The sequence below is a fragment of the Chinchilla lanigera genome, unplaced genomic scaffold (genome assembly GCF_000276665.1).
Source record: "Chinchilla lanigera isolate Chin_1 unplaced genomic scaffold, ChiLan1.0 scaffold00005, whole genome shotgun sequence".
Lineage (NCBI taxonomy): Eukaryota > Metazoa > Chordata > Mammalia > Rodentia > Chinchillidae > Chinchilla > Chinchilla lanigera.
The window spans coordinates 3,737,733-3,754,700 of NW_004955406.1; the positions used below are offsets into that span (position 1 = coordinate 3,737,733).

A 16,968-nucleotide genomic window follows, 5' to 3' on the forward strand; every position below is an offset into this window, starting at 1 on the left:
GAGCTAAAAATGCAATGACATTACCAAATAGATGATAAATCAATGGGCCCGCTTCATTATACTGATGAACACCTTGACTCTCAAAGGACAGTGGCACAGAAAGGAAGCCTCGCGCTCCCTCGGGGTGCCACCCCCAGCCCCCAGCCCTGCAGCCCCACTTCCAGCCTGCTGGGGGTCCTGCGCTCTCCTTCAATTTCAGGCAATCACTGCAAAAGGAATACGTTCCCAGACAGCCATGTGTGTACATATATTTAGGGAACATTCATTTAGTCGCTTCAAAGATCAATTTGGCTTGTCAACAGTGAGACTGGCAGAGGAAGAAATGGTAAGTGTTTCTCTTCCTCTTCGCCACCCACCAGGACTGCGTTATGCGAGCGCTTCCACCGCTCAGCCAAGAGACGCCAAGAGCAGCGAGAGGTTTGCGCTCACGTGCCAGTTTGCCAAGCGATCACTCATGTTTAAGTATCTGTTTGGAGGAGAAGAAAGCGCTTCCTAAATCCACCTGTCCTCATTCTTCTTTAAAGAGATGACGACGTGAATGAAAGACTTCCAAATACATTAAATCTTCTTAAATGTGGGTTTGGTGGAAAGCTGGAGCCAGAGGGAAGGGGGCGGGCAGGGTGGAGAGGATATATTCGGTAAGTGCGTGGGGACATACTCAGCTAGGGGGTGTCTGTGGGAGGGGTGCTGCTTTTTATTTTGTTTTTGAGAAGAAAGTGAGAGAATACATGAAGGGGTCAGCGGAAGGACCCCTCTTGACTCATGTGTCACCTGGTTGCTGAGATGGAACATCTCCCAGCAAGATGATGCTACTCCCATCCATACCTTACCGAGTGACATTTCCAAGCCCTCTGATGAATGAATCAAGTTCCTCTATTCTGTTTATTTCCAAACCTTTCACACCCAAACCCGGGCCTGTCCTGAGGGTGAGGGACATTAGTCATTCTTCCTAGCAACCTGGACTCTGCCCACAGGTACATGACCAACCACTGAGGGATCTTTGGGTTTCCATGGTGGGTTGTGGGGATGCTATGTCATGTACCCCAGACTGAAACAATGCTCCATGTGCCCGATGAAGGTGCCCACCAGGCTCCCCTCTACTTATATCCAGATCCCCCACTTCCCTTTCTCAGCTGCACTCTGGGGAATGCCGTCAAACCTCCAGGTTTGCACTCCTTTTTCAGTGCATTTAACTTTTGTGAGCTGTGTAAGTTGAGTTCTTTGCACAACTGTTGAACTGGCCTCAGAAACCTGACAGCAACCATGATCTCCCTTCTCTGCTATAGTTGTGAGGGAGGGAGAAAAAAGAGGGCGGGGGAGAAAAGGGAAAGGAAAACAACTCATTTGCCCATAAAGTCAGAAGTATCAGAATGATTTAAAAACTGGGAAGGAATGTCAAAACTCCTTTTCGCCTCCATAAAAAAAAGAAGAAAAGAAAAAAATATTTTGGAAGCTCTTCAAAGCACGGAAATATATACCACCACACCTGGAAAGACAAATTTATTGTTGCCAAACTACTAAATGTGAGAGGCAGGAGCGAAAGACACGGCCGTAATGGAACACCCTCCTGGGCGCACCTCTGCCAGCATGCACTCCGAGGCCAGGCGCCCCGCCCCGTGCCCGGCGCACAGCTTCCCTCCTGCCTGCACAAACCAAAAGTGTGCTGCTGCTGCTCCTTTTTTTTCCTCCCCTTCAATGTCTCTTCTTCCACATCCCCTGGGACATCTCAAACTCTCACCACCCTAAGCCTGGACACTGTGCCAAGAATCTTGGCAATTGTGTAAACTGATACAAAAGGCAGAACAAGCTCTCCTGTCACTTAGAAGGTTCTGACTCATAAAAGCCAGGAAACGCAGGGTCCAGAAGAGACGCAAGCCACTCCCTCTTTGCCAGTGATAAACCTTCCCCATCTGCTTTATTTTCCCGTAGGCCAGGGGTCAGCCACTTCTCCAGCCGGGACAGCCAGCAGCAGTGGGGACCGGAGGGAGTGGGTGCCAAGCAGGGCCAGAGGTGCCACAGCAAGCTGTGACAGAGGCAGAGACAGAGCAGACAGCTGCCGAAAGCCTAGGGGTAGAGAAGAGAAAGAAAGGAAGGAAGGATGCCTAGCAGAGGAAAAGATCTTCATCAACTCTCTTACCGCCGGCTCTACTTGCCCCGGGTCCGATTGGAATAAATTTCAAAACAATAAAGTTTTAATCAAACCGGACTGTGTCTCATTCTGTTAATGTCCATGTCATTACTATTGCCCACGTAAGTAAGTTAATATTGGTGAAACACTTCAGAAAATGCCTGGAACATTAGCAAACAGTCAATAAATGTTAGCGGCTTTATTGTTGCTATAAACAACTGATGAAGAAATGTAAATGCGCAATCAATAAGACACTTTGTTATTCGGCCCATTCATACTCAGGTGGGCTAATATATTCCACTGCACTAACTGGCTCCTTGGGCAGCAGGTAGAGGCAGCGTCACTCTTTCTACCACACTTAGGTCTTTTGGAAAATTTAAACGTACAAAAGGGTTTCTACTTTGCCATCCCCTCCACTTGCTCATACTTAACCCATAGTCCTGCTTCATGTGATCTTAAGAAACTTTGGTGGGAAAGAAAAGCACAGCGTACGCTATCAGTTGAGGTGTTTGGCTTGAGGTGCCTGATCCACTTTTGGATCACAGCTACAGTCCATGCTGGGAAAGCTCTAGTGATAGGGACAGTGGCTTTTTAAGCATCTCACTTAAGCAGGGACCTCCAGCTCCGCAGCACAGAAAACAAAGCGTCCCTTTATCTGAGACTTTTGTTATTGCTAACGAAATAGTAATAATAAATGCGTCAGGCCACAAGGCTAAGTTAAAAACTATAGTTCCCACATTTCTGGAAAGGGTCTGCTTCTTAGTGATGGGAGAACTAGGCCCAGCACAGTCTAATAACTTGTCCAAAGTCACATGAGAAGTGACAGAATTCCAGCCCAGGCCCCAAGCTCCTTGCAAGGCAGTCTTTAAATAGACACTGCAGATAAAGGCGAGGTGGCCTGGCTGGAAGTGGATATGATTCACAAAGAGAGAACTATCAGATGTTAATCATATTAGAGGAGGATTTAGATGAAGCTAAATGGAGCAGGTTGTTGGGTACCTCTTGATGCCAGTGTCCCCTGTTTATGTCATTTTGGTCCTTGCGCAGAGACAAGGGGATTAAATTCCAACCAGGTAAGGTTTAAACAACCCTGCAAATCCTAATGTGCACTTTAAGGATTTGTTGCCTTGAGTACATTATACAGCAGAAATGCAGAAATCATCTGATGAATCGCAGGCAATTCTTTCATGAAGCCTGATGTGTGCTGCCCAGTGAATATCTGTGTCATAATATAATGTAAATAATTTACTAGCACACAGCAGAAGTCTCTTAGCTTAAGGTGAAGGTAACAGACTTATCAGAAAGGGAGGGAGGAAACGAGGCTCTTAGCAAAATGTCTCCAAAATGTCTAGCCACATTCTCTAGCTTTAGAAGAAACTTGTTTCTGTTCTGTCAACATAATAAACCGGGGCTCTGTTACAGCAGAGACTTAAAAAAATATCAGTTTTAGAATAGTGGATCAGTACTTTAAGAATATCTCTTTTTAATATGTTCAGCAAAAGAAAAAGTTCATCTACCACATATTTAGCAAGAAATACATTGGTCTTGAATTGCAAAGACACACTGGTAGCTTACAGTGTAACCATTCAAATTTTCAAGGAAAAACAATGACTTCCCAGTTGCTAAGCTTACACACTTTGTTCGTTATAAACCCCATCACTGATCTGCACTGGCCAGAACACTAAGGAGAGGGGCCAAAAAAAGCCCAAAAAAAATGGGAAATGAGGAGAGGTCATGTCCCTTTATTCACAGGGTCACACCAGTGTGCTCCACTCTCCTATGAGTCAGAGCTTTCTGGGCATTCCTAGTTACCTATTTGCAGAATCAAAGTAAGAATATTAACATAAGGTCCCTTTAAAAGAAGGTGTAGGAGGAAAAAGTCCTACACTCAGGGTGGCACAGTGTCTAATCAAGATGACACAATAAATGGACCAACTTTGTTAACCCAGCGTCTGTCTATCTTTCTCATTGGGGGTTTGGTCTGCAGAGCTCTTGCTACATTCCCACCTCCAACTATTGTTGCTTTAGCCCGCAGGGCTCAGCAAAATGCCTTTGTGAGTCCTGGGAGATTTTCTAGTGCTGTCCCATCGAGACCCATCACATGGCGATGAGAACTGTTTGCTGAGGCACCGCATTAGCCTATAAAGAAATGCCTTACTCATAGCTCTGCATCTTTCATTGTCCCTTGGGTAGGGGTACAGCTTATTGGGAATTGTCCACGTTACTTTGCATGTATCTAGAATGTGCATGTTGTAGATATACACAAGGCTGTCTATGAGCACAGGAACAGGCAACATGCTTGGGAAGATACACACATACAAAATCAATGCACAAGTCTCTCCTCCCCAAGCCACAAACACAGAAATAAAACCACCCTTGCAAAGATGGATCTTTTCTGATACATGTTCAGTAAGTTCTCATACCATTTCTGCTACCCAGGAAATGAACGTCAATTCAAATTAGAAACCATGGGATCACTCTATTAGCAGCTCTAGACTTTTTCAGAAAACTATTTTTTTTGTAGCTACGTTGCATATAACATATATCAACTCTACTAATACTTCAGAATCTAAGTATGGAAAAGGCCTACTAGAGCAAAGACCTCTTCCCTGGATGAGAAGTCACTCTGTATCTGCTCCTTGCTGCCCTTTTCTGTGGATTCTTCAGTTCTCTTTTCTGTCGCCCGGTGGGCTAAAGAATGGGACTGGACATGGCGGGGGGTCCACTCCCTCTGGTTCTAATGGGAAGGTCTCTAATGCTGCTTCACTGGTTCCACTGCTGGTGTGGTTATGTAAGAAACCATCACAAAAACCCATGGGGAAACATTTCTAAAGAAAATCAAATTTTATATAAGGTAAAAGGCAGATGATCAAAAAAATGAAGATTAGTTCCTACCTCAAAGTCATTTGCTTTATTGTAGTGCATGTTCAGGGCCCTGTACAGCTCACAGTCTCTGGTTATAGACAGCTCTTCTGTGCTGGTGACCCCATCGTTGATGGCTTGGCGGGCATACTTCTCCATCTGAATGTAGTAAAACTCACGGAAATTGCTAAACCACTTGATCAGCTGAGAGGTAATGCATCTGTTGAACTGTTAAATTCAAATGTTTATAAAAATAAGAATATCACCATTTTTGTTCATTTATTTTTTAAACATTTGACATATTTTTAAAGTTTCCCTCCCCTCTTTCCTTGGAAATGCAAACATTTGCACCAAAATGGTGGTAGGAGAGGCAGAAGCAATGATATATGTAGAGAATAGCTATCACGTGGATCAATAATGGACATCCCATCACGGTCCTCCACATTTCCAATGCAAAACTCACACACTAAGTCTGATATTCCTTGAGCTGAATATCTTTTTTAAAAATAACATTGCTTTTCATGTTTCAGTGGCACAGAATGCATCTGCGCACTTCTTACAGAAACTCATTCAAGTCATAGACTCCTAGGAAGAGCTGTTACTCTCAGGTGTGAAAGACGGTGAGCCACAGCACTGTACCACTAGTGTGATCTACATTTTTTGTGATCTACATGTTTAAAAATGAGAGTTCGCACTGTCATATAACCACTCCTTCAGCACAGGAAAATGGCTCTCTGACAAAACAGGAGGAATCTGGTGCCTGCTTGTTTTCTGGTCACAGATCTCTACCCATGCCCATCTGGCTCCAACTCCATTTACTGATTGCCCCCACTATGAGCTTCTGATGTGGTCTGCTCCAACCGTGGTACCTATTCTTCTGCCCCCAGCAGCCAACTTTGGATGCGATCCATGCTCCTTTCCTTTGGTGCTTATGCCACTTGGGAGGCACGGTTAAGAGAGTCCCCAGACTACCGAGACACAGCCTTTATTACATTTTTTTAAAATGCCAAGTTGCTGTAACATGACTAGGCTTTAAAACTTTGTTTACCAAGGTTTCTCGATGACCTTTGCAATGAAGATGGCTTCCTGGGTGCACTGCAAACGGTACCCTCCTTATTGACAGTCCTCTGTTTGTGTAAAGGACAGATGTGTCTCAACTTGCCAAGTCAAAACCAATAAATCCAAAGCTTTATATTAGGCGGGCTGACAGATACCCCCTGCCTTTTGTCATCCCTTTTCTGGGCCCCCAGAAAAAGATGTACATTCATCAAAAATCAACAAAGAGCACTTATCAAATACTGGCCATGAGAACATCCAGACCCCAACAAGATGACAGCTAAAGTGTGTATTGGGGCTGTAATTACTACACAGAAAGTTGTTTCTATACTAGCAAAGATAATAACTGAATGAAAATTTATGGCAGAGAATGGAAGTAACAAGGAAACAGAAGCAGGGAGACTGGTGTTCCTCCCAAAAGGCCAACTTGCATCATAATTGCCATGGAGTTGCAAGGGCCCTTACAGATAATTGACCAGAAAATGATTAAGTCATCAGCAAATCGCTTCTGCTTGCAAGAGTTCAAACATGTACTTAACCTATCCAAGAATTATATTTTCACTCTGTGTGCCTGCTCTGTCTCTATTCAGCCTCGCGGGGAACCCGATTAAAAAGACAACTGAAGGACCCCCGTTATCTGATCTTCTGGTTGCCGATTTCAATAGAACTTAAACCCATTACGATTTGCTGAACTTGGAGTTCTTTCCATTTTATCTCAGCAGTAAAATACACTGTCCAAATTTCCAGACACTGAGATAAGGACTACAGGCCCCCGCGACGGCTTACTGTTCCTTTTTAATTCTTTTAGAATAAGAAACAAAACATTACAAAATGATAGCAGGCTGTGCACTGGGGAATGAAAATTGCTTTGACATGGAGATTAGGCTTCTGTATTGTTACAAGACATTGTCTCATATGGACAAGAGTACTGTAGAGGAAAAAATAGAAGGGTATTTTTTTTTCTAGAATGGTCATGAATGACCTAATGGGGGAGGACAAAAAAGTAAGTGCCCTTGCCATTATTTACGAATGGGACATAAAGGGAGATTTAAAGCTTATTGTTGGAGAATGGAAATACCAGAGAGAAAGAATGGACAGAAACAAGAGGCCCTGAACACGAGGCAAGCAAAATGACCAGCACCACAGCCTGAGGGACAGGGCTCCCCTCCACCAGAAGGGGACTGAAATCCTCTCAGTGTTTGTTCCTGGCAAAAAAGCAAAAGCAAAGCAAGCCGTCTCTTTTCTAGATATTCATGCTGGGGGAGGGAAAGTGTTAAACTTGAAAGAGTTAATTTCCCGCGTTGTGTAGTGGCTTACAAGAAAAGGATCAATTGTTCTGTAAAGGCAAGCTCTGTAGTGTGTTAATGTGTTACTGCAAAAACTAATCGCTACAATAAAGAGCCTGTGTTTCCACAGTGTACGAGTCTCTGTGACTTTGATTAATGCTTCCCACGGGACATCTCAGCCTCAATATGGGCTGAAGAAACTTCCTAAATATTCAATGAGCATGGTCAAAAGATGTATAAAACAAATCAACCTGACACCTTAATCTGGCTAGGCAGCGGTTGACTCAAGGGGTGGAGGGAGGAGATACATCATCTAACACTGCTGGCTTGAAAGGCTGTGAGCGTCTGTTCTTCAAAGCTGAAATGACACTGAATCTGTTGTACTTAGTGCTCTAGGAGTTATTAGTTTGCACATTAAAATCAGCACCCAGGAGTGAACAAGAGAGGCAGTGCCGTCCACCCACCCCTGGCATCTCTCTCCCTTTTGCCCACTTGCCCTTCTCAAAGGATTTGAAGCCCTGGCGAGCTGAGCTTTGTGTCTGGTGAAATGTCACCGTGAGGGAATTAAGTTGGACTCGCCGTGAGAGCACAGAACTTTGCGTAGATCCTGACTCTAGGAGGTAAAGTAAGTTGAGCTGGGAGTCAGCCTTCGTATCCAGCATCATAGAACAACTCACTGGGTCAACATCTCCAGATTGTACAGGATTTCCCTCGACCTCCTTGTTCCTCGCTAATTGGAAGGCATCTACCTCCTGCCCCAGTGGCTTCTCTTGGGGAGAGTTGGGCACTGGGTGCACTGCTAGAAAACAATGCCAAGAGGGCACAGCTCCACTCCCCACTCACCTTCTGAGCTGGCCAGTCACCAACCCCATCTTGCATCACCGCCCACTATGGCTTTGAAAAGAAACCCTTTCTGCCCATGCCATTCCTGGTGGTTTATTTACATGCAAAACTAACTTCTGATCACTATTTGAACAGAAATGACTTTCCAATTTGGAAAAGTAAATTTTAGTAGAACTATGAATTATCTTCCATGAATGTGGCCACAATCACACCAAGGCTCATGTTACTATGACAGGCATTACTTGGTCCACAGACACATGAATATGTCCTTTTCAACATTCCCAATACAGAATTTCATGGCTGATAAAATCTGAAGGTCTCTTTTCTCATTTCTAGGGACCATTCAGTCCTGCAGTGGTTTCTTAAATCCTGACCAAAATAAAGCTTTAAAGTGTATACTGAGAACTATCCAGCTCTTTTAACCCTGCAAAGAGTATCCACATTTATATAGGTAGATAAAGATATAAATATGCTATATCTAGCATGACTGTGCATACTACTTACAGTATTATATATGTGTACTATGTACACCTGTACACACCGCAGATTGCTAACATTGAGATTCAGAAGCATGTGTAACACTAACAAAGTCTCAGAATATTCTGTCACTGCTTTCCGGAAGTCTCTAGACCACCATTCCTGGACTATTCTGCTCTTTCATGCCGACTTCTTATTCTCATCAGTGTGAGCTCAGGAAATGCAAATTCATTTATTACTGGCCAAATAAAAAATATAATTAGGAAAGTTAAAATGTATAATTCATTCTAAAAGTAAAAGAGAAATGACCTTCGGTGGGTTTCTGATTTGTATTATATGTCCAAAGGGTTCCTCTCCATTAGAGAGGATAATTATAATTTAACCAAACTCACATATACCTTAGCAGCCTTCTCTTCCAGTAGGAAGGCATGGATGGAATCTGTAACCTGAACACTAACAATTATTTAAAAATAAAATCTTCATCAGCGGCACAGCGCCTGCCTGGAAAGTGTGAGGTCATGAGTTTGATTCCCAGTATGGGAAAAAAAACAAACAAAAAAAATCTTCAACCAGATATTTAACTGTCATTTAAGCACAGTAGGTAGTTCTTTGTAAAGTTGAATTTCTAGATACATTTTGAAGGAATGGGAATGTTTTCTTACTGGTTTCCACTGCACAGTACTTGTAAAGTTGCAGGTCAGTAACCTTCCCACTGGGTGCCTTCTCCCAGCACACTGGCACACACAACATGAATGATTCTGGTGTTTGCATCTACTGAGGGGCAGGGGTGCTAGCTCAGAGAGCTGCTGCTCCCTCTCTTCCAGGTGGCTGCATTTCAGGGGTGGGTGAGTGAGCCCTGGGTGTGCAGTCTATAAAGCTCTTTGGCCTCCTTCTGGATGAAAGGTGCTGTATAAATAATATCAGCTACCGTACTAATTATCACAACATTGGCGGTTACTACACTAAGAGGTAACAGGGACATAGGTGTGAGTGTGAGTGAGTGTGTGTGAGCGCACAGTAACTCTTTGCCCCTCCTCTTCCACATCCCTCTTAGAACCAAAGTGCTAGGAAGAGCTGGAAGACAAACTTTGCCAGTTTCTACCAGGTTGTAGAAGCTGCCCCGTCCTCAATGAGCTGACCATGTCCCTTCCATAGGTCTAGTCCAGGTATCCCCACTACAGAGCCCAGACTCTTTTCCTGGCCTCCTATGTCACTCAGCCTTTTGTGTGTGGATGCGATCTCAGCCAGCCCTTTACACTACAGACTTTCTCGGCCTCCTCCATCCTGGCCCCAGTCCGCTGGTGCTCAGTGAGGGGAAAACATGCCTTCCACTTGAGGCGCACAGCCAGGGAAGGAGCATGATAAAAGGCTGAGGTTGACATACAATTCAAAAGCAAACAGGAGGGGAAGCAGAACTTTTCTGATAAGGCCAAATAAAACATCAGTGAAGGAAACTGAAGTGAGTTGGCCTGCAAAATGGGGCCCAGGAAGCAACTTGGTCGCTGGACGCAGAACACACTGCGTGGAGGGGACTGGTGAAGAGTGCGCCTGGGTTGGCAGCTTGCGAGTTCTCAGTGGCAGAAAGAGCTTGTACATATGGGGGTGGGCAGAGAGGGGTGGGGGGAACCACCCAACCCTAATAAACTAATCTCAGCTAATGTAATGTTTATCAAGTTCCTTGGATAATGATACCATGTGTGCCATTATCATCAAAACCCAATCTATGTTTTAAAAAGTTACAGATGATTAACATAACATCAAGTTGATGCAAACAATTACTTAAAACTCACACACAGACACAGACACACACACACGCATGCACACACACACATGCATATGCGCACACACAGGACCAGGAGGTCCCCGTATTCTGTAGAATGGGGGAGGCTGCAGCTGTGGGCCGACAGCTTTCATATCCTCATTTGAATAATGTGTCCTGAATCTGTCACTTTATTCATTCTCCTTATGCTCAGTGTACTCTACATCAACAACAAATTAAGTTGTAAATAAGAGACAATCATCACTTTTGTTTTTAAGCAGCTACTGCATAGAGAATTTCAATGTACGCTCCTTTCCGACAGGGCAGAAAAGAGGTGCGAGAGTTTGCTTTCATAGGCACAAATATGGGGAAACCAACAGAAACAAAAACAGAAACAGTTCACTGCCGCAGTGGAGAGGGAACGACTTCTCTAAAGCATGTCCACCCGCCACCACCGGAACTTTCTTCCAGGAAGCTACTGAAACCTATGAAGGCAGAAGCCAGGGCTGCCGGACTACGCTGGAAAGCCACGTGACTGAGGGACACCAGTCCTTCCGTCTTCACACACAAGGGGCATCTCTGCCCACACACCTTTAGACAAAGGACAAGTGCATTCAGCCCATTCCAACACAGGTGTATTCATAAGCAGATTCCACATTCATCTCCATTAACTTCCCAGAGTTTAGATCACTTCCACATGCACAGAAAATGAAAAAAAAAAATCTGATAATAATAAAAGTCCCTACCTTTACATCGGAGAAGTAAGTCTTCAGCATATTGGAGCTGGGGTAGCGGGTATAAAAGAACATGAGCTTTGCTTTTTTCAAGTGATTGGGTGACAATCCTTCCTGCATGTAGGATGCAATTGGTTAAGGCAAAAAAAAAAAAAAACCATGAACAACAAAAAAAGCTATCCCTCTCGACCTCATAGCAGCTCACCCCCAGAATGTCTGGGGGCCTCACCAAGCAGCCCTGGGGATGCCGGGAGCTCCATGGCCCTGCTCCATTGCCTGCCAGGAAGTACAGTTTAGTTGCAGCTTCTCAGCTACTTGGTGGGGAGGATGGCCAGGCCTTTCCCTGGTCTAGGTCCGTATGCTATCCATATGTTCACTTGTTGCTAAGGAGACACATGTACCCAACATGTGCCGCACAACCCTTATCAGAAGACTCTTACTCCTTCTTTGCAATTGCGGTTCTGATTTTTTTTCTCTCCACATTCTGCAGTTCACATCAAATTATCCTGCTGACACATGCGAGAATCTAAAATGCATTCTTCTGAACACTGTTGTGTAAACTGCACATTTTACTTTTTAATACAGTACTAGTTGAATGGGGCTCCTTGACTCCATTGCTCCCTATCTTGTTACTACCTCCTTTTAACAGTTTCCTTTAAAATAATAGCTAAAACTTGGGAGGGGTAGCTTTGGCAGAGAGAACGGGGAGCGGGTGTCGCTTTTGTGAAAGCAACCGTCCAAAACCAAATACAATTTGCCTGTCCTGGATTTATAGTTAACTCCTTTGAGAGTGACACAGTAGTTGGGGCTAACAAATCAATAAATGTGGGTTAGCAGATCAATAAATGGCCACTTACCCCAAATAAGAAGGCCTATTTATCTGGAAACATCATTACCTTTTAAATCTGTAAACAGCGGCAACTAAAACAGTTCCCAAGAGAAAGTGAGGCTAACCATAACAATCCAGGCTTCCTGATTCTCGCCCGGATTCTTGGCACTCCTCGGCCGACTCGGAGCTGGGATGGCTCTGGTCACATCTGTGCGGCAGCCTGGCCCTGCCATTTCCTCAGCAAATTAATGGCTTTATAATTTATCAGAAATGAAGATGCACGTGGAGAAAATCAATGTGGGCCCCCACAAGGTCAATTAAGGGTCCTTTCTAGAAGCTTCTCTAAGGATTCTCACTTCAAGGAGAGTCTGAGAAAAATAAGGAAAGAAAAGAAAATGTGCACGCACACATACACAGAGATAACACACCTTAACCAACCAACAGAAATTTCACGCCTTCTGGAGAAAGGTCAGATAAACACTGCTAGGGAAGAGAAAGCTTTCCCAGTGACCTCCGTCAGGTTTAGCACGGCTGATGGTAAGAATGAAGGGAAACAAGAAAGGTATTAGACACATAATCAAATTAATATTGATAAGCTCTTCATTCCTTATAACAGAGTGTTTAACCAAATATTCTGCTGAGAATTTGTCCAATTAACATTTCCTCCCAGATCCCATGGAATTTAAGTAAAGATCACCTTGGTTTGCAAATAGCAAAGCCAAGTATTGTTTGTGTGTGTGTGTGTGTGTGTGTGTGTGTGTGTGTGTGTGTGTGTTTTAACCAAAATAAACACTGAAGAAAGAAATTTTGATTTTTTCTCTGTGAGCCAAAGCAGCTTAACTGAACTTGTGTTTTTGTTTGAGGTCCTTAATGATTACAAAGACGATAATTTATGACTGACATACTTCTTGTGCCAAGGAAAGGGCTGAAAGGCTCTCCCGTAACCTCCATTAGACTGATAGGGAAGACGAAAGGAGCCCGGCACACTTCAGGACCATCTGTCCAAATGGATAAGTGAAATAATGGTTGCAAGCTGTCTCCTACTGCCTTGCGATAAGAGTTTTAGGCAAGTCCAAACTTCCACACATATTCTCAGATCTGGGTTCTAATCTTTTCTTTCAGACGAATCCATGAAAACAAACCTCATCCCCACTTAATTAATTCTAAGTCCCAAATCTTTCAAAATTTGGTCTCGCGCAAAATATACACTGTTTTGCTGCATTTCTCAGATAGGCATAGAGCTACCAAAACTTCCTGAAGCTTTCCTTTCATCTACATTGTGCTAAGAAGTTTTAGTTCTTTTTATTTAAAAAAAAAAAAAATCCGTTGTTTTGATCAGGATTTAGAGTCTTTTTACTTAATGGGAAAAAAAAATGATTCTGATTTGGATTTCTCAAGTTCATTTTTGCTTCAAAATGTTTCCTGTTGGCAGTACTTGGAACTGATCAATTGAAATGGAACACAGAATAAATCTTTATCTCTTGTTCATTGTGTAATTAAGATAAAATTCCCATAAAATATATGTTTCTAATAAACTATTAAAAATAGCTAATGAAACATTTAGAAGCCAACAGTTAGATAATCCTCCTTTTTTCTCCTCAAAATAAATCTGAACTGACCAATTGGTTAATTTCCCTTTTAAGTGCTTGTGCTGAAAAGCAACTGTTCTTCCAAGAAAGCACTAGCTGTTTCCTGGATACTTACACACGCACAATGACTCACGATGGAAGAGATTCAGTAAACATACAGCTGTACCGAACACGAGCTAAGCTCCATTCAAGGCCAGGAAAGAAAATGAGCACAAATAAATATTAAGGAGGTAAGGGGGGTGGGGTGAGGGGGATGGAACGCAAACAAGATCTGTCCCGGCAGCTCGTGTGGCTTTGCTTCAATTCTCTTAGCCATAGCTTTGTGAAGACAGATGACATTCAATTCTATGTGTAATGCAAAATAGACAATAACTGCTGAAACTTGAGACAGCTGCCAGGTGTAAAAAAAAAAAAAAAAAAAAAGAAAGAAAGAAAAAAAGGAAAAAAAAGATGATAAATCCATAAATTAATGAAAGACATCTGCTTGGGAATATAAAAGATCAGAGAAGCAGGCTAGTGCAGCTGATCCTACAGTGGGGTCCAAACAACCTGAGAATCTAAGTGTTGTCTGTTTACCAAGCACAATATAACCTTACCGAAACGGCAGCAGCCAGAGGAGCAGCCGAAGCAGCAAAAAGGCAAATGGAAGCATAATAGATTGTGAAGGCTGCAAAGGAAAATTCTTTTTTTCCCAGAGAAATCTACACTGTGGCTAAAAGGGCTGTGCAGAGCTCTGAGCACACGCGCTGGGTCTGTTGATGTTTCCCAAAGCGTTTTGAAGCCTACAGAATTTTGGTTTTCTCCTTATTCTTGGATTAACGCTTTCTACGGGCTTGCTCTTGAAACCCAAAGTGGGGAGCAAAGAGCCGAACCCTCTCATTTCATGGTAGTTACAGAGCAGGTTGTGACTCCCCTGAGAGGTTCAGCATCCCCGGTGGAATATGTAACTTTTTAAAAAGTTTATATTTTTTTTTCTATAGGTTGACGTGATTAGAAGTCATTAATCTACATGCTTCCCTCTCACTAAAACTATGGTCACTAAAACGTAGTGACCCACAAGGCTCCTAAAAATGTAACAGATCAACTTCTGGGGATTGTTTCACATTTCAGAAATGCATTTCTAACCATGTTTGGGGAGTTGGATTTTAATTTCATATCCTTAGAAAGCTCTCCTGTCTAAACTTCCAGTGTTTTCAACCTTCTTTCTAAGGGTGGAGTAGGGAAAAGCTCACCGCCAAGGGGACAGGCTCGACTTCTTCACCTGCACGTCTTAATGGCTCATAATACTGCTCTTGTGCTTTAATTGGATGTATGCAAATGGCTGAGGCCTAAACAAGGCTATTTTTCTTGAGATGCAAAGAGGATGAGTGACAAGGAACATCACGAAGAAAAGCAATTGGCTGTCTTGTTTCTTTTGGAATTTGAATAAAACTTAATATTTGGTTAAATAGATTCATTTGCAAAGATACAGGAACACGTTTTTTATATTCAAGACATGAGCTCTTTGACCAGGTGCACTGACATTCGGCTTAATGTGCACACATCCAGGACCTCCTTCCTCCTCGAGGGCGTGCTGAGGGACCGTGCTCTTGTCCACAGCACAGATATATTTAGTGTGCTCAACTTAGAATGGGCTGATTTGACAAGCTGGTGTGCTGAACCGTTCTTATCTTGGGTAGTTTGTTCAAAAATCAGATGCTGCCCTTTGGATTCAGAATCATTCCTCAGGAATTAAATTATTTATAGTAATTTGGAAAACCATGAACTAAAATCAGGAATGTGCTACTGGCAATTCTAGTGTACCCTTTCAAGTCATTTCCACTGCTCTCTTCTAGGAATCACTGTACAACAGGTTCAGCTACGGCCCTGTATCCCTAAAAATGGAGTAAAATATCACTCACTGGGATGCCCAGACAGTTCTTCAAACCGAGCTTGAGAAATCTGTAATGGTTCATCCAAATAATTGTGTAGAAGGGTGGGATATGTATATGTTAGGTAAATCAAGGCAGGAACTCATTGCCATACAGAGAGAGAGAGAGAGGAGCAAAGTGGATCCAATCCAATGTGCCAGCAAATACTTGGATTTTCGCTGCTTCAGAACTGTGGAACTACAGAAAAGGTTGCCAGCCTACCATCTTCTTCCTGGGAAACCATATACCAATGAGCCAAATGGTTAAAAGCACAATGTAGTGGAGGAGAAGGAGGAGAAAGCAGTGAGGTGAGAAGGTCAAAAAGCAAAAATTACAGTCATTCATTGCAACAAGGGGCGCAAAGCATTCAGCCATATGAAGGAAAGACCTCGAGGTGTTGACCACTGACATTTCATACAAACATGGGTGTCTACCACCGCCCCTGCTCAACAGGATCTTATTGGCAGGACACAGGAGAAGCTACTTGTGGAGGAGTAACTATTTTCTTTACAGCCTTTGACATGTACACAAGAAGAAGGAAGTTCTTTCCATTCAAATCCTCCAAATTCCTCCAGGGATTTAGAAAGACAGAGTGAGTGGAGACAATGTGTTCATGGCTGACACTTAAAGCATGTAAAAGATTGGAGTTTTCCCCCCCTTGGAAGATCAAACTAACTTAAAAAAAATACAAAGGCACAATTAGAATTAGCTTGTGATAATGAGAAGTCTAAGTTTAAGAACATAAACTAGCATTAGGAGCAAGAGTTTTAGAACTTTAAAACCTAGCTTCAGATATTCACCAACATGGGCATGCATGTCCACACATATTCCCTCTCTCTCCCTCTCTCTCCCTTCCCCTGTGCATGAGAGGAGAGCCTAACATCACTACTACTTTCCTACTTGTTCCAAAATGAAGTTCAAGGATCTCTCAACGGGGTCTAGCGCTAGACATCAGCCTGGCCTGAACTTTGAGAGATGCTCTTCTTGTGAAGGGGGAAAACCCATCCAACCTTCTTGTGTCTTCTCACTTGAACTTTCTCATCACCAACCATCTCCATTCCTATCATCTTGACCAAACTTTCCTGCCTGCTCAGATACTAAAATGAAAAGCACAGTGTTTCATGTCATGTAGCCTGATGACTGGTGCAGTGAATTTTAGACCCCCGAGAGGTTGAAGTTGCATCAGTAACCAAGCCAAGACGCAGATCTACCACTTCAGCATCTTTCTCTCCCTTTTCTCTCTCAGCTGACTCCTCTTCTTCCTCAGCATGCAAAGAGACTTCACGTTTAACCACCCCAGGGGCTTCATGCCTGTGGCTCATCCTCCTCACCAAAAGGCTTCACTACTACCCTGAGAGCTGGCTGGGACGATGACCCAGGAAAACATTTCTACCATAGCTGGGACTTCGCACTTACGTGGCAGCCTCTGGAGTGGGCTCAGATACTAAAATGTCAGTCTCTAGTCATCAAGATGATTGCTCAAAATTCTCAATTT

The 16,968-nt window shown here is 43.3% G+C and overlaps 1 protein-coding gene across 5 annotated transcripts in view; it reads right to left on the reverse strand.

Moving 5' to 3' along the window:
• Prox1 (prospero homeobox 1) overlaps positions 1–16,968 on the reverse strand; it is a 54,880-nt gene that overhangs the window by 22,593 nt on the left and 15,319 nt on the right. For 4 of the 5 annotated variants that reach the window (XM_005374722.2, XM_005374723.2, XM_005374720.2 and 1 more), the window contains exons 3-4: positions 11,158–11,265; positions 5,024–5,218 (exon numbers count right to left, since the gene is read on the reverse strand). In XM_005374722.2, the coding sequence (XP_005374779.1) occupies positions 5,024–5,218; positions 11,158–11,265 (303 nt within the window). The remainder of the gene's footprint in view (positions 1–5,023; positions 5,219–11,157; positions 11,266–16,968) is intronic. The other variant, XM_013519987.1, reaches the window with a different exon arrangement.